Raw genomic sequence first — 18,319 nt, 5'->3', positions numbered from 1 at the left:
CTTTGAGCTTCCTGTATTCGGATGTCTATATCTCTAGCAAGGGCAGGGAAGTTTTCCTCGATTAGTCCCTCAAATATGTTTTCCAAACTTTTAGATTTCTCTTCTTCCTTGTGAACACAAATTATTCTTAAATTTGGTTGTTTATCATAATCCCAAACTTTTTGGAGGCTTTGTTTTTTTTTAAATTATTTTTCTGTCTTTGTTGGATTGGGTTAATATGAAAGCCTTGTCTTTGAGCTCTGAAGCTCTTTCTTCTACTTTTTCAATTCTGCTGTTGAGAATTTCCAGGTATTTTGTATTTCTCTAAGTGTGTTCTTCATTTCCAGAAGTTGTGATTGTTTTTTATTTATGCTGTCTATTTCTCTGGAGATTTTTCTGTTAATATTCTGTAACTTTTTTTGATTTCTGTAAGCTGGTATTCACCTTTCTCTGGTGCCTTCTTGAGTAGCTTAATAATTGACCTTCTGAATTCTTTTTTTTTTTTTTTTTTTGGCAATTCAAAGACTTGGTTTGGATCCATTGCTGGTGAGTTAGTGTGATCTTTTGGGGATACTAAAAAACCTTGTTTTGTCATATTACTAGAATTGTTTTTCTGGTTCCTTCTCATTTGAGTAGACTATGTTGGGGGAAGATCTGGGGCTCAAGGGCTGCTGTTCAGATTATTTTATCTCACAGGGTGCTTCCTTGATGTGGTGCTCTTCTCCTTCCCCAAGGGATGGGGCATCCTGAGAGCCAAACTGCAGTAGTTGTTATTTCTCTTCTGAGTCTAGCCACCCAGTGGAACTAAAGGGCTGTGGGCTGCTACTGGGGAGTGTCTACGAAGAGTTCTGTGATGTGATCCATCTTTAGGTCTCTCAGCCGTGAATACCAGCACCTACTCTGGCAGAGGTAGTAAGGGAGTGAAGTGTACTCTCTGAGGGTCCTTGGTTGTAGATTTATTTACTGCCCTTATTTTGTATTGGCCTCCAGCCGAGAGGTGATACTTTCAAGACAGCATGTATAGGAAGGATACAAGCTTGCTCTAGGGTTGTGTGGATAAGTATTCAGGTTTCTCAGGAGCTGGATGGGGCCATGGAGCTTCCAAGAGGTTGTGTCCTTTGTCTTCAAAGGTTTTTGGCTGTCTCACAGAGCCTCAGCAGCAAGCCCTAAAAAAACTTTTATATTTGAAGGAAATAATTTCACCATCTTTCTTTTTTCAAATTAAATATTCATAATAATTAGGAAACACATCTTTTCTATTTAATTTATTATGTGTTAAGCTTATAGCTACACTTTCTAGGATTTTAATATTTTTCAGTCCTCACTGTATGATTTAACACATGGAATCCTAAACTTGATTTAAAATATTCCCTAAGACCTAAACTATTACACAGTATCTGACATCTATTTACCTTAGTTCGTAAAGTAAACATGAAAAACTTTATTTTAAAATTCCAGTCTAGAATATGATCAAACTCCTTTCATTCATTCATTCATACTGAATTGTCAATTGTCACATTTCTATATATTTGGTCATTCATGAATGAATCATATAGGCACACATAAACTCTGAAGATATAGAGATGAATACATCTCATATTTAGTATAATACTATTTCTCAACACATTCTTCCTAGAGAAACTATATATGATACTGATTGGCAGTGCAGAGGGAAGACAGGTTCTGAAGATTGTTAGTGTATTCTCTTAAGCTCAACCAAGTCATCGCCTTAATTTCAGCTGCTCTTCAAGTTGTTGTCTCTATGCTAGAACAAATCAAAACAGCCTCTGTCACTTTGGATGCAGCACTAGATCAAACAAATGCTTTCTCCTTTTTCCGATAAGTGGATAACCTTAGGGGCATTTGCTTTTACCTGGTAAGGATAGTACTGCATCTTCACTTTCTTCCCTCAAGGGTATATGACCTTCTAGCTCTTTGCCACAATTTAGGCTACAGGGTTTTGATAATATCCTTACTCCACAGGATGCCACACAGATTCCTTATATTCATAGCATCATGCTGTTAAGATCTGGGGAATAGTGGTTAGCATATAATCTTGATGCCTTATAAAGACACACATGTGCTAATGGATAGGAGAAAAATATGACAATACAGGAGTCTTCCACCTCATTAAAGTTCCTGAGGGGTCCAGTAGTTATATCTTCTCCATAATGAAAGATAAGTTACTGTGTCTTACATTTTCTGCTATTAAAAGGGGTGCAATACTTATTAGTTGTCAGATTTGAGTAGAGCTCAGAGAAATAAAATACTTTTCAGATAATCTAGGCTGCTGTACAAACAGGTGTGTCACTGGGTCTAAAATACCTGTCAGAGAACAAGATGGTTTATGGGGCCTGTGGCAAATGTCTATGAGAGTCACAGTAGAGGTCTCTAGGGTGTTGAAGAAAATCCATGTTTTTTTCAGAAAATAACTATTCTTCTTTTGAGAAATAGCCCCTTGGCCCTGAATGAACACCCAATGACATGAGCTTCCCATCATAATGTTTAAAGGATACTATTCGGTCCATCAAGCCTAGAGGTGGTTGTGCCCAGAAGTACTCCATTCCCAATGGATATGACATTCCTACAATGCTTCAGAAGGTCATAAAGCTCAAGAAAGTTACATAAGAAGAATTCTTACAATAATAATATATTAACTTCTGATGCCAATAGGCATGTGTTAAAGAAACACATACATGAAAAAGTCCCTTTGATCATGGAAATTTAATCATGGAAAGGTACCTTTGATCAACTGACTGAAGAAAAAAAATTAAACCAGATTTGTAGACGGCTGTGGAGGATCTCTTAGCATTGACTAGGGTAAATTTTTCTGGTTGTCTACTTTGACCGAAAGAGTAGAAGATCTGAATCATTTAATCTATTCATAGATAGAGGCCAATGATTTGGCTACATTGTCATGGACTACAAAAGAAAAATATTAGACAATCAATGGCCAGGAAGTTTGAGAAATACCTACAAGGGTTGACTTCTAAATGGACCCAGAATTTGAAGATACTTTTGTCTCACATAGCTGCTTAGTGAAGCCCCTTCTGTAGAGGTAGTTTTCAATAATCAAGATGGAAACCACTCATTCAATGATTTTGTAATAAAGTAACCATGATAACAGGGATGAAGATTATGTGTGGGTTTTGATAACATGGACTTGTACTCACAAAAGATGACCTGGCTTCTAACAATGTGTATGCAACAAATTTATCAGCATAGATGACCAACACTGAACCCCATTCACCCAGAAGTAGCTGGCATAATGGAAAAGTAGAATAACCCCCTGATGAGCCAGTTATATCCCCTTGTAGCAAACAATGCCCTTCGAGGCTGGGGAGCTGTTTTCTAGAGTATGGCAGGATCCTAGCAGGAGACAGATGTTAAACTCATATAGAATAATTGAGTAGAGTTTAATAAAGAAGATATTTATAAAGGTATGAACAGCGTGAAGGGAAATAAGCAGGAGTTGATGTAGAATCCAGAGATTGGCACCAATAGGGAGCAGTTTCCACCCCTAGGCCTGAAGAGGCCCAGAAGAAGTGACCCAAACCCAGGAGGAGAAGCTGAATGGAGAGAGCTCACTGACAGCACTGACAGGAGCAGGAGTCTTAGGGAGGTGTAGCCAACCTGTTGTGACCCATCAGCAAAAGAGTCAAAGGAAGAAATTCTACAAACTCATGCTCCTACCCTCCAATCTCATAAAATTGGAAGTCAGAGGACAAGAGAGCCACTTGCTGTAACCCATAAATGCCAGATTCCCAGGGGACAGAGCAGGATGAGGAGAATAAGGAAAAGATTTGGAGGGGAAAATGAAAAACGCCCAGCCCATATTCTGAACAAGTGACCAGCCTATTAAAGAGTGGGACTTCAGATATATACGGCAAGACATTCAGCACTTCATTTAAAAAATATATAAGGTTTTCAGACTTTCTTTAATCAGAATTTACTGCTACATGAAACAGCGATAGCAAAGAGCAAGAAGATACACCCAAATTTCAAGGTCTATGAATTGGAAGGAGAGTAGGATGTAAAAGATGGGACAAAGCATATCCTTAAAACAGATTTGCAGAAAATAGACACAGAATTGAAGAAAACAGAAAAACAACCAAATTACCAAGAAATGGAAATAGGCTTTTTATAACACCTGTGGGTTTTTGTTTGTTTGTTTGCATTTGACTTTTTGCCGATTACTTTAATACGCTTATTTTTCTGATTATTCTAAGTGGATGCTAGACCACCACTATTCAAGATTTTATTTAAGATTTTGATTCACATTAGAAGATAAGTTTTTCATTTTCATTTTAAAGGTAAGGAAGTATTTGAAATAATGAGGACAAGAGTTTATGGGGTTTTTTCCTTCATTCATTGTACAAATAATTTCTTCATTCATTCTACAAATATTGTTTAAAGTGCTTCCTCTGTGTCAGCACCAAGCTAGAACCTGGGACTATAATGGACCTTGCTCTCCCAAAGCCTACAGTCTGTTGGGAGAAATAGATTTTAATGAATTAACTGCACAAATAAATGTAAAATTCCAATTCTGACACGTGCTACAAAGGAATCATGAAGAACATGATTCACAGGGGCAGATGATCACATGACGGAGGTCAGGGATGATGTTTCTGAAGAAGTGATTCAGGAGCTGAGACCTCAAAAACGAATAGAGGCCCAAGAGGCTTCCAGCAGATGAACAACATGGACAAAGGGCCTGTGAGGGGTGGGAGTGTGATGGGTACTGAGGACAGAAAGGAGACCAGTGTGGTGCTTACACAGAAAGCAGGGTAGGCCGGGCACGGTGGCTCACGTCTGTAATCCCAGCACTTTGGGAGGCCAAGGCGGGTGGATCACGAGGTCAGGAGATCGAGACCATCCTGGCTAACATGGTGAAACCCTGTTTCTACTAAAAAATACAAAAAATTAGCCAGGCGTGGTGGCGGGCACCTGTAGTCCCAGCTACTCGGGAGGCTGAGGCAGGAGAATGGCGTGAACCTGGGAAGTGGAGCTTGCAGTGAGCCGAGATCGCGCCACTGCACTCCAGCCTGGGTGACAGAGTGAGACTCTGTCTCAAAAAAAAAAAAAAAAAAAAAAAGAAAGCAGGGTAAAGCAAATTTCAGATATGGATGGAGAGTTAGCATCTTAGGATTTTCTATGATGAACTACAGGGAGATTTTTTTTAGTTGTTAGTGTCAGCTGTGAATTCCCTGGTAAAGGTTCTGTTCAGGCAGGTCCTTATCTTCCTATTCAAATTTTCTTGGACGAGGTTGAGGCCACCCCCTATTCAGTGTTTCTGGTCTTGTCTTTACTTGCTTAACTGTGGTTCTATAATTAGCCACATCTTCTTGCTTTATATGAAGCAGCTCTCATGGTTCCTAAAAATCGATACAATGTATTGTATCTGAAAATGTTACATGTAATACTCATTAACATCTACTAGTAAATAACACTTTTTTGGGAGACCCATGAAATCCTTTGAGGTTTTTCTGGCCAAAGAATGAAATATTGCCTAAAATAATTTTATTTACTCCATAGTATAAGCATTAACTGAAGGAAAGAACACCAACTATTTAGGTATGGATTATGATAAAGAATACACTCCCCTTTTTAGTCTATACATAATAGAGACTAATTTTTTTAATTACTGAAGATTGACAATGGCACTGCAGCAAAGTGACCCATATCAGTCTCAGAGGGGCAAGACTGAAGATAATAGATTGTTGATGATCTTTGCAGAAGAATACTTGCCTTTCATTTATCCCCCAAACTGTTATTGGATACTCGCTGTTTTAAGCCCAACTCAGTGTGGAATTAGAGGAGGCAGGAGGGGAAGGAGGAAGAGAAAAGCATTAGTTGAGGATCATGGGGTTCTGGTCTACCCCTCTCTCTGTAACTTTCATTACTTATTCCTCATTTATTGTTTTTATTAAATAAAATACAGTATAGTGTAGTGTTCAAGAGCACAGGCTCTAGAATTAAATTACTTGGGTTACGTTGGTGAATAAAACCAATACAAATCTGGTTCAATCATCTTTTTTCTTCATTATCTCACTGTTTTAGAATAACTTTAAAACACCACTTTAAGTGAAGCTGACTCATGTTTGTGCAGGTGCACATGTGCTTCATGTGTGCATAAAACAGAGAAGAGAGAAGAGAAATTATTTGTAAAAGAATTCTATTAGGGAAATTCATAGCAGATAACCAAAGATTGGTAAGAGATGGTGAAAAATTTATTCAGGCAAATTATCTTTTCACTCATATCGAGGAAATGCATGTTTCTGAAGTACCAGGAGCGAGTATTATGATCTAACATTATCTCTCATTTTCAAACATTTGCAAAGCATGTTCTTGTTGTGCTCTAGGGTTGAGTCAGGAGTTGCAGCCATTTAAAAGCCCTCTGTCAAGGAGAAAATGTGATTAGACCAACTGCTTGCACTGACACTTAAAAATTAACTGCAAATCTGTTTGGGGCAGGGAAGGCATTCCCTAAACACTTGCTGGTTGGGAATGTTGGCTTTCGAATCATTACTTCGTATCCCTTAAAGGTACATTTTAACTGTTTTAATATGTGAGGAACAGGCCTGCCAAATTGTGCTTATGGCTTTTTAACACAAGCAATTTACAAATGCAATGAAGCAGATAATAGGACACATGATACCAAATTTGAAAATCTGTGTTGATGACACCGCTGCTATAGAAACATTTTTGGAAGCAGTCCTGTATCTTGTTGCTTAGATAAGAAAAATGTTGTTTGTCATTTCACAGGTGGCCTCTTCTACCCAATGGTGAGTTTAGGGTCATGTCCTTGAGCACAAATCAATCCCTCTCATGATAACAATACTCCACTTAAAATCATCTACCATGAATGCACTCAACAAAGTAAACAGTAAAAAACTCACTCAATACTAAAATATCTGCTCAAGTAACAGTGAAAACTAAATGCTTTCTTTTTAAAATGAAGACTTCCAAAATAAAAGGAAGTATAGGTTTGTAATTTAATTTGTAAATATTTATATATTTGTAAAAAATGCAAAAGGACATTTAATACTAATTCTGGTTATAAATACAATGATAACATTTTTCATTAAGAAAAGGTTCCTGGAACAATTTAAAAAACAATAGAACTGGAATTTCTAAAAATTCTTACTTTTTAATTGGGAGATATGATTTTACTTGGCTAAAACAATGTTTCCAAGCTGTGATCTGATAGGTTCACTTATTTCCAAAAGTAGATTAACAGCACAATGTAATTTCCAGTTATACTCATTGCCAATTGCCAGTTTCCTCTTGCAATGAATATTGTGGTCACACCACCAAGTTCCCAAATTAGAACAACAGGATGCCTAGTGAGGTACAGATGGTTATTATAAAAAAGACAAGAGATAAGCGTTGAGGAGATGTGGAGAAAAAAGGAATTCTTGTACACTGTTAGTAGGAATGTAAATTAGTATAGCCATTATGAACGATAGCATGGAGGTCACTCAAAAAATTAAAAATAGAATTATCATATGATCCAGCAATCCCACATCTGGGTATTTACCCAAAAGATTTGAACTCAGTATGTTGAAGAGATATCTGTACTCCCATGTTCATTGCAGCATTATTCACAATAGCCAAGATTTGGCATCAATTTAAGTATCGATCAATAGTTGAATGGATTAAGAAATTATAGTGTATGTGTGCTTGTGTATGTGTGTGTGTATGTATACATACATACACATGTACACACAAAATGGAATATTTTCAAGCCTTAAAAAAGAAAAAAATCCTGCCAAGTTGTGACAGCATGAGTGAACCTAGAGGACATGATGCTAAGTGAAATAAACAAGACATAGAAGAAAAGTATTGCGTGATCTCCTTTATATGTGAAATCTAAAATACTCCAACTCATAGAAGCAGAGAGCAGAACGGTAGGTGCCAGGATCTGGGGGTGTGGGAGAAATTAGGAGATAATGGATAAAGAGTAAGAACTTTCAGTTATAAGATGAATAAGTTCTAGAGATCTGATTTACAGCATTAACTACAGTTAATAATGTATTTTATTCTTGAAATTTGCTAAGAGAATATATCTTAACTGTTCTTTCCAAACTAAAACTCACTTACAAACAAAAGTAACTACGTGAGGTGATATATATGTTAGCCTGACTGTGGAGATCATTACACAAGATATACATATACTAAAATACCAGGTTGTACACCTTAAATATATACTTTTTAAAATGTGTCAATCATAGCCCATAAAGCTAAAAAATTAAATTAAATTAAAAATGTATATTTATGTGTTTATTTATTAGTAAGAGAAACTGTTCACTGCTTCTTTGTATGGACAGAATGAAAAAGTCATCTTGGAATTATCTTTGTTCTTCAGAAGGTCACTTGAGTGACTTCTCTTAGTTATGAAAATATGCTTTCTTCCTTCCTCATGTTTATTGGGATAGAGGAAGACTAATTTGCTTTAAGAGAAGGAAGAGATAAGACCTCAAACTTTTCTCCCTGAGATTTTAATTTAGGATAGATCAGATTGACTCTGAACTAGGTTTGCTGGACAAAAAGGATAAAAATACCCTCAAAGGGAACTTACTATGGAGGAAGAGACTGGGCTGGGGTCCTCGGCTTAAAAGCAGGGCCTAAGAGCAAGGGCTGGTTCTGATCAACCAAGAAGCCAGTTTGGATGCAGCCATTCTGACCCTTGTCATGCTTTGGGAACCAATGTTTGAATATTGGTGAAAGACTTAAAAAGCAGTAGTCTTGGATTGGGAAGCCACTACAGTAGTGGGAAGATTAAGATGAGCAATGGACTATGAAATGTACTAAATGGCACAACCAAAATGTCAGATCTCCAGAACAATACAAAGTCTCTACACCTAGAAACTGGAAATCAGATTGCTCCCTCCTTGGTGTTTTGGGAAAGTTTAGTCAGGAAAGAGTGTGATGTGCTAGATTTCCTTAAGTAATAAATGAAAAAATAGATGTGACTGTATTATTGCCCCAAAACAATAAACATATAGTTTGATATCAAAAATGATGAGGTAAATTTTGACTACTTTATTATTAACTATTTTGTTTATTCTCTACCTTATTCTACAAAGGATTAAGGCTGAATATGAAAATTTAGCCTTATGTAATTATGTAAACTTCTTTCTTTCTCTACTTGGTATTTTCAGTTCCACTGTCTCCAGTCTCCAGTCAAGCCATGATGCCATTCCTTTAATCCTTTGTACTGATCTATAAATTATCTGCATGTCAAGGCTCTTTACTGCTGTGCTTTGGCTTGGTTCATTTCTCTATTAAAGAAGCAATCACAAGCCTGACCGTATTCAAGGGGAAAGGATTGCAGATCCTACTTCTCAATGGGAAAAATGACAAAGAATTTGCAGCCATGTATTAAGGCTACCATAGTCCACCCTCTAGCCAGTTTTTCTTCTTTTTTTTTTTTAACATTCCCTCCAAATGTAAATACACTTATCTTCTCTCAAGATCCTCAGAAGCTTCATCCAATTACCTCATCAGGCTCTGGCTTAAGGTCTAGATCTCATCACCTAAGTCAGGTCCAAGTGTGGACAAGGCTCAGCAGGGTTAGCTACTTTCCTGAGGATGATTTTTTTTTTTTAGCTAGATCATTGAATTCATTAGGTACCTTTCCTGCATCCCTCATTACCACAGCAACAGTGACGCCAGACTTTTCACCACTACATAGCGAGGTGCCCTGCCCCCCTGCTTCCAATCACATCTTTCTTATTTTCTTTCAAACTCACCGACAGCCTCCTCAAAACTCACGGGGTTTCTGAACACCACCTGGTCTCAAAACCAATGCCTGTATTGTAGGTTTTGTTAAGCCAGGATCCCACTTCCAGGTACCAAATTTTGTTCTGCTTATCTATTGTTGCACTCCCAAACTCACTGGCTTAATATAATAAATTTTTATTTTGCTCATGATTTGGGGTGTCAGGAATTTGGGGAAAGGCTTAATTCTCCCTTGGGATCTCTCATACAGTCAGGTGTTGACTGGGGCTTCAGAAAACCCAACTGGGCTGATAGTGGACACTAATTATCCCTGGGAGCCCAGCTGAGCCTGTTGGCCAGGACTCCTCCACGTAGCTGCTACACATAGCTTGAGTTTCTTACAGCATGGTGACAGAGTTCTGGTCTTGTTTGCATTAACTTTCTTGTTAACTTTTTACTTTCTCAGCTACTAGAGATAATTACCCCTGGGAAAGGTTAAAAAAAGGAAAACCAAAACAAACTTTGGATCCTAATTTTAAGCACTTCCTAAGTAAATACAGTAATGAACTAAATCACCCAAAGAGTAATCAATTTAAAAAGAAACCAAATTAAAACTATTTCTTTACTTATTTATTTTTGAGACAAAGTCTGGCTCTATCACCCAGGCTGGGATGCAGTGGCGTAATCTTGGCTCACTGCAACATCTGCCTCCCAGGCTCAAGCCATCCTCCCACCTCAGCCTCCCGAGTAGCTGAGACTACAGGAGCACACCATGACACCTGGCTAATTTTTGTATTTCTTGTAGGGACAGGATTTCGCCATGTTGCCCAGGCTGGTCCCAAACTCATGAGCTCAAGCTGTCAGCCCCTCTTGGCCTCTGTAAATGCTGGGGTTACAGGCATGAGCCACTGCCACCACACCTGGCCATAAAAATTTATTGATTGTTAAAATTGTGCTATTATATCATATACTTAATGATAGCAATAAGTAAAGAATAATTTGCATAATAAATATTCCTATTTTTTTCTAATTAGTACAATAATTGAATAGTAACCATCACCAAAGTAGGACAAAGAAGGGCTGTTACCATAAAGGTTAGTTTGATCTTTCAAGATTTGATTACTTCTACCCAGACTCCACTTCATCCACTTGAACAAAGGTTCTGTTGTTCATCAATCAAATGTTAAGTGTCTCTGTTGCATTGAAGTATTACCCTAGCTGGCCATATTCCACATAAAGGGCAAAGAACAGTTTCTCTCAGCAGATTTTGTAAAAAACAAAACAAAACAAAAACAACAACAACAACAACAACAAAAATGTATCTTCCATGGAAACACTTCTTTATGAAAAGATCATGGATGAAAGATAAGTCTACAAAGGCACTAATCTAATATAGTTGGCAAAAGACACCAAAATAACTGTAACACATCAGTGAAACTGACAGCATCATATTTGCTCAAATGAAGGTATATATTCTTTCATGGTAAAAAATCCTTAACACTTCTAGTAACCTCTGCCATAGTTTCCCCTCATGCTTCTTTTAGTCCAACATTAGATATAATCAAAGAATTAAGTTTATCTTGAAATGAAGCCAGTAAGGCTATATATAGTTCAGGGATTAAAAAAAGTATATATATTTTGTAAATTTTGTGAGTCACTAATTTTAATCAGTGGCACTGGGATTAATCTGGAGACATCACTGAATTAATTTACTACTCAACACAGTTTTTTATTGAGTAACATTAATCTGCCAATTTCCTTATGTGAATTAAGACATTTACAAACTGAATTTGGGGTTCTGGGGAAAAAAAGGCAAATTTCTTATCTTGCTCCAGAGAAAATAATGGCATACACTCCTCTGTTTTGTCTACAGAAGAGTGGCAGTGGGTTTTCCCACTCTATATAAGGACACAAAGCATTTTTCTGTGGACTACATTAGACTGGCTTCGAGATACAGAGGAGAGACTTATTTGATGAAGGAATAAGGCCTCCTAGTGAAAAGATTCTGGTCACAGGATGAGATCTTTGTGAAGTTCCTGTGTGCAGTCAAACTTTAATAGACCAAATTATGGGTTGCCATGGAAATAATATTGTAAATTATATTGAAAAGAATTTATTAAAATTCAGAACAACTCAGTTATACAATGGTAGCAAACAAACTACTACCCAGAACTGTTATGCAGCATTATTGGTACAGTTAGGTATTATTTCATTTACTCCTCACAACAGCCCTGAAAGGCAGGTAATGTTTCCACACTTTCCAGGTAAGAAAACTGAGGTTGAGTAAGTAACCCAAGACCATCAAAAAATGCTGAAACTCTAGATGTGCCTGATTCCAAATCTTTCACTTATGTAACACATTTCAATTCTATGATGAAAAGTAAAAACAAACAAAAAATTACACAGATAAGAAAGATGTGTCCCAAAGTGAGAGAAACCAAAATTCTATATTTTGTGTAAGAAAATTTATTTTATTATAATATTTACTCTAGAGATTACATATTGTACTACAACTTCATTAATGTTTAGATGTTAAAACACTTTAAGAAATAATGAAAGAATGTTCTGAAGTTCTTAGAAGAATATATTTAGCTTTGTGATTTATGCTCCTTTATTTTTCTCTCCCTCCCTATTTTCCTGTCTTAATTTTTTGAATTCTCCAATTCTGTGTAGCTTTTGCATGGCAATATTGAGATTATCTTTTGGAAATGACTTTCTTTCAGTTGGTGTTCTCAAAGTATTTCTCTTATTGGAAGATAAAACTGAAGAGCAGGGAAAAATGTTTTTCATTGTTCTCCAGTTAGGATATAACTTTCTTTCTGCTAATACATTCTATCCACATTGACTCCATGCCATTAATTATTGGTACTAGCTAATATCTGACTTTCACAACTTTCACCCTAATAAAAACATATTAAAGTTTCCTAAGTCAGAATTTAAGGGACAGAACCTATGTCTCTGGGGAAAAAGAAGTTTGATCCATTCATATACAATTGTGAAACCTTCTTACAGAAAATATTCACACTAGTCCCTTTGGTAGTTGTTTAAAAAAAATCCAAATGGGCCAGGCACAGTAGCTCATGCCTGTAATCCCAGCACTTTGGGAGGCCGAGGCGGGCAGATCATGAGGTCAGGAGATCAAGACTATCCTGGCCAACATGGTGAAACCCTGTCTCTACTAAAAAAAAAAAAATACAAAAATTAGCTGGGCATGGTAGCGCATGCCTGTAATCCCAGCTACTCGGGAGGCTGCGACAGGAGAATCACTTGAACCAGGGAGTTGGAGGTTGCAGTGAGCTGAGATTGCGCCGCTGCACTCCAGCCTGGGAACACAGTGAGACTCTGTCTCAAAAAAAAAAAAAAAAAAAAAAAAATTTTCAAATAAAGAGTCTCCATACTTCTCTTATTTTCACTTTCATAGAAAAATCTTTAACCTAACAATAAATAACAGAGTATATCTTTGCTAGCTATCACTTGGGCAAAGAGACTAGAACTTTTTGTATGTCAATGAATTATCTGGTGAAATTCTTAATAATTGTTCCTTCTTTTTAATTTGCTTATAAAAAGAAAAGTTTATATATTTAGTATTACCTAAAAAGATCTAGGCCCTAGTTCTTATTAGCAAACAGCAACATGAACATAATTAGTTGCTTATTAGAATTTCAAAAGTAACAATGATTAAAAAGAAACCACAAACTTTTCTCTTTCTGCTTTATAATTGTATTTACTTAAGTAATTTGGGCTTGCCTTTGACTAAACTGTTTTATGTTCATTTTTTATTGTCTGCTACCCGATAAATCCTGGTGAGGCACATTTCCTCCAGGAAAGACAACAATCAATAATAGGAAGGCTTTTGGAAGACAATAATTAATTTTTTATATGTGACACTGACTTAGTTATTCCATTAGCAAGTGTTAAATATTTTCTATACCTGTATTTACTCACCCACAAGTCCTAAAATAATGTAGCCAATAATACACAGTAGGAAGATCATACAGCACAGAACATCTGTACAACTCCTAAAGACAAAAAAAGAAATAAATAATTAAAAGAGGTCCCAAATGACTTCCTGTTTACTGCAAAAAATGAAGAGAGAAAAAGATAGTAATAGTGAGATGCTATTTCATAATTGCATATTTTATTCAATAATTTTGAAAGGTAGATCAGATGTATTTCTGCAAAGACATTAGCAGCCGTGGAGGGGCCATAGTTCTATGATTAATGAACATCCCTCAGAACTCCTAGTATTTGTTCTCTCTTATTTATTTGTAAAATGTTTTTAAAGATTAGAGTATGCCAACATCAGATAGCCATTTTTTATTTGAAATTGTAATATAAGCTATTTGATTTTATGATTTTCTTCTTCATGCCTCCTTCACACATGGTATAAAATAGCCATTTCCCACCCTCTTCTTCTTCATTTTCTTCATACACATTATAGGGGTACTATTATTAGATAAAGGATTGACTACATTAATTTTCTATGGGGAATTGAGTTATAACTATTCCAGGAACAAGGTATATAAAGCATTAAAAATAAAATGCCTCAAAAGTATAAGTTTTCTAGCTATTTCTGTAAGCTACACATTGTAAATGTAGGTTTAGAGGAAATCTGACTCACAGAGAGTCAGTGATGTGCTAAAGGTCGGAAGCCCAGCCAGGATCCAGCAGGGATACTCAAGGTTTTCAACTAAAGTATTTTCTATTCCCAATATTACATCTTGTTCAGCTTATAAGTGGTTTGGAAGGTCAAAGTTATGGCTTGAAAGTGAGCAGCAATACTGTCATTCTTTATTTGAAACTTAATGAGGACTCCGTTAGTAAAGAAAAAGATCAGCTCATTTGACAGAATTAAAAGTTGCACATGAGAATTTTCATAGTAAAAGTTATTGATCTTGAGGGCACACAGATATGCCCTAATCTTTTAGCACAGGCAGGTTGAAGTTATGCACTTATTTTCTGAAGTGGTAAGTAATGAATAATAATTGCACAGTAACAAACACACATTGATAAAGCCTGTTATACTTGTATTACTTTCAGAAACATAACCTTGAGAGATTCCTAAGAATATCTTTAGGCTATTGTGGGTAGTAAAGTGAGTTCGCTTACTTAAGGTACGTGAAAGAGGTTCTTAAAGAAGGGGGCAAATATCTAGATCTCCAACGCCAAACCTTTTTCACTTATGAGTTATGTTAATATGATTGTAATTTTCTGCAAGTTTTTAAAATAGCTACATCTAAAATCAATTACACACATTCCTATAATTCTTTACCTTGGAACAGGAAATGGATCTTTCATAGAGAAAGTTAATTGTGGGCAAACCAGAAACAAACTGTCATTTGTTTAAATCTAGTTTCAACCCAGGAATTTTTAATTTCATTTGAATTTAAGAATTATGAGAATAATAATAACAAGAGAAGAAAGCAGGTGCTCTAGTTTTTTTTTTTTTTTTTTTTGGTTAACAACCATTGTAAGCAAAAACACGCTTGGGTGTGAGCAGGGTATCTGTTTCACCTGCATTCTTACATATCCTACTTAATATTAGATTCTCAGTCTGTCAGAGCAGTTGTTACATACCTCAACACTGAATAGAAAATGCATGCAGGTAAGAAACTCAAAGAGAAAAATCTAGAGCATAGATGTGCTTTAATTAGAAATATTGCATTTTTCAAAGCCCTGGTGTGTAATCATAACTACCAGGAAGCTGGAGAGAGGGATATAATCAGAAGCACCAGCCAGGGTGGCCTGCCATCCCGTCCTTATATATCTATAATGTTATATGTTTGTATCATTTCTAATAATACATAATATAACACATACAGTAGTCTCCCCTTATTCGCAAGGGAGGCATTCTAAGACCCCTAGTGAATGCCTGAACTGCGTATGGCCCCAAACCCTGTATTTTGTTTTTTCCTATGCATACAGACCTATGATAAAGTTTACTTTATAAATTAAGCACAATGAAGAAGTTAACAATAACTAATAATAAAATAGAATAATTATAACAATATGCCGCATCACTACTCCTGTGCTTTGGAGCCATTATAAAGTAAAATCAGGGTTACTTGAACACAAGCACTGCGATACTGGGACAGTTGATCTGACAAGCAAGATGGCTAGCAAGTGGCAAAAGGGCAGGCAGGTTAGGTGGCCTGGATAGCGTGGATACACTGGACAAAGAGATGATTCACATGCTGGGTGGGACAGAGTTTGATGGCATGAGATTTTATCCTGCTATTCAGAACAGTGGGCAATTTAAGACATAAATTATTTATTTCTATAATTTTCTATTTCATATTTTCTGTGCATCACGGATGGCCACAGATGACCTCGGATAACTGAAACCTCAGAAAGAAAAACTTCAAATAAGGGAGAACAATTGTATTCATAATGACTCTATGTTACATACTATTATAAGGTTTTGTATTTATAATGCTACATAGTCAATGCAAGTAGAGGTAAACATCTAGGAAGATCAATGAAAGAAACTTAACAGTTTCAAAGAACAGAGCACAAGGACAGAAGCAGAAGCAGATCCCAAATGGAAGGTTTTTGTTTGTTTGTTTGTTTTTGGAGCCGGAGTCTTGCTCTGTCACCCAGGCTGGAGTGCAGTGGCATGATCTCAGCTCACTGCAACCTCCGACTCCCTGGTTCAAGCAATTCTCCTGCCTCAGCCTCCCAAGCAACTGGAACTACAGGCATATGCCACCATGCCCGGCTAATTTTTGTATTTTTAGTAGAGACAGGGTTTCATCATATTGGCCAGGCTGGTTTCGAACTCCTGACCTCGTGATCCACCCACCTTGGCCTCCCAAAGTGCTGGGATTATGGGCGTGAGCCACCGCACCCGGCGGAAGTTTTTTAAAAAGTAAAACCCACACTCTTTCACTACTTGCACTAATGAATGAGCATCAGTTGGTGTTTTGGTTCTATATAGGGTTTTACACTATAATTTATTTTTTATTCTTTGGTGCCAAGGAAACACTAAAGCATCAGGAACTACCCTGTCCCCACCCAACTATTTCCCCAGCAGTCTCTCACCACAATGGGACAGCATTTCTCAATAATTCACACCTTAAGATGTTTGGAGATTCTCTTCTGGGGCCAGGGAAAATAATATATTAAAGTCTGCTGGGAGGGGGGAGGGATAGCATTAGAAGATATACCTAATGTAAATGATGAGTTAATGGGTGCAGCACACCAACATGGCGCATGTATACATATGTAACAAACCTGCAGGTTGTGCACATGTACCCTAGAACTTAAAGTATAATAATTAAAAAAAATATTTCAGTAGAAGATCTAATTACATAGTGATTGCTTTATTCCTTAAACAAAACAAATTTGTATGGAATGCTTACTATATGCATACAAATAAAGGATATAAATATCCAAAAAAAAAAGTCTGCTTTGTTTTTCTGGTACACTGTTTTAGAGAAATGGCAGACCATACCCTATGGCCAGACTGGTTAATTTTGTCTTACTTAACCAGAGAAGGTTTTTGAACAAAAACTAAGAATTCAAATCTCCCCAGTAGTAGACATTAGTATTTCTAAATTTGTTTCTGTAGCAACTTGATTCACTTTATTGTTTTAGAAAATTTTTAAAATAGGTGTGTGTGTGTGTGTGTGTGTGTGTGTGTGTGTGTGTGTACTTTCAGGTAATTATAATTACCTGCTATTTTTTCCATTAATTTATCTGCTTCTCTCCCTTTCCTCAGATATATTCTCTCTAAAAAAATAATTAGTGCTTAGAAAGTTACTGGAAAATTGAATGTGAACAAATCAAAATATAGCTTGGACACCATTTTGTGAGTCAAGGAAAGTAGCAGAAACTCAATTCAAATGTTTAGAAGTTGTAGTGCCTTATCATTGTTTCTTTATTTTTATTTCAGAGCATCTGTCACAATCCTAAATGTTCTATAGGAAATGAGTTCTTTTTTTAAGAAAAATAAGGTTTTAATTGGGATAGTTCTCAAAACTCTTTAGACAGCTATTGAGATAACTGGGTGATCTAAGCTCATGGCTGAAAATTATTCTGAATCATATTCTAGCTAGAGGCTTGTCATAACTGGACTTTTTCCTTAGGTGGATTCATTTTTACTTTCACAGCAAGCACTGTGAACCATTGTACTAAGCTAAAAATGGGTTGCATCCCACTGGGTCCCAGAAAGAAGACAGAAAGAATAGTTACAGAGACAGTTGCCCAACTCTCTCCCTCACCCTCCCTCCAAATCAAAGTCCCACTTTTTCAAAACAAGCTGCTCACACCCCCATTTATCAGAGAGCCACTCAAAACTTTACTTAGATTGTGTTTCTCTGGCATAAAAGTGTTTTCAAAAGTTAAACTACAGAACTACTATTGCTACCTTATATCTATATTCCAAATTAAAAGAATAAGAATAGGATTCCAATTACATGTGCATGTGCAGACTTCCCTTTCCTCCTACCTCTAATCCACAAATATTGTATGCCTATAGTCATCCAGACTTAAAGTGTTGGGAGTTGTCTTTGACTTTCCCTTTTTGTTAGCTTATCTTTTATATTCAATTGACAAGTTCTCTTGACTCCTTTTCTCTGATATGTCTTTCATCCACCCCTTTCTTTCTATTGATGTT

The 18,319-nt window shown here is 36.5% G+C and overlaps 1 protein-coding gene across 16 annotated transcripts in view; it reads right to left on the bottom strand.

Moving 5' to 3' along the window:
• SLC44A5 (solute carrier family 44 member 5) overlaps positions 1 to 18,319 on the bottom strand; it is a 514,237-nt gene that overhangs the window by 84,503 nt on the left and 411,415 nt on the right. For all 16 annotated transcript variants that reach the window (XR_008548013.2, XM_054684405.2, XM_054684403.2 and 13 more), the window contains one exon: positions 13,648 to 13,721. Coding sequence is in view for 15 of the 16 variants with exons in the window: in XM_054684405.2 (XP_054540380.1) it covers positions 13,648 to 13,721 (74 nt within the window). In the remaining variant the exon portion in view is untranslated. The remainder of the gene's footprint in view (positions 1 to 13,647; positions 13,722 to 18,319) is intronic.

This window comes from Pan troglodytes, chromosome 1 (genome assembly GCF_028858775.2).
Source record: "Pan troglodytes isolate AG18354 chromosome 1, NHGRI_mPanTro3-v2.0_pri, whole genome shotgun sequence".
Lineage (NCBI taxonomy): Eukaryota > Metazoa > Chordata > Mammalia > Primates > Hominidae > Pan > Pan troglodytes.
Note: the sequence above shows the minus strand (reverse complement) of the source record. Positions and strands in the feature narration are given on the sequence as shown.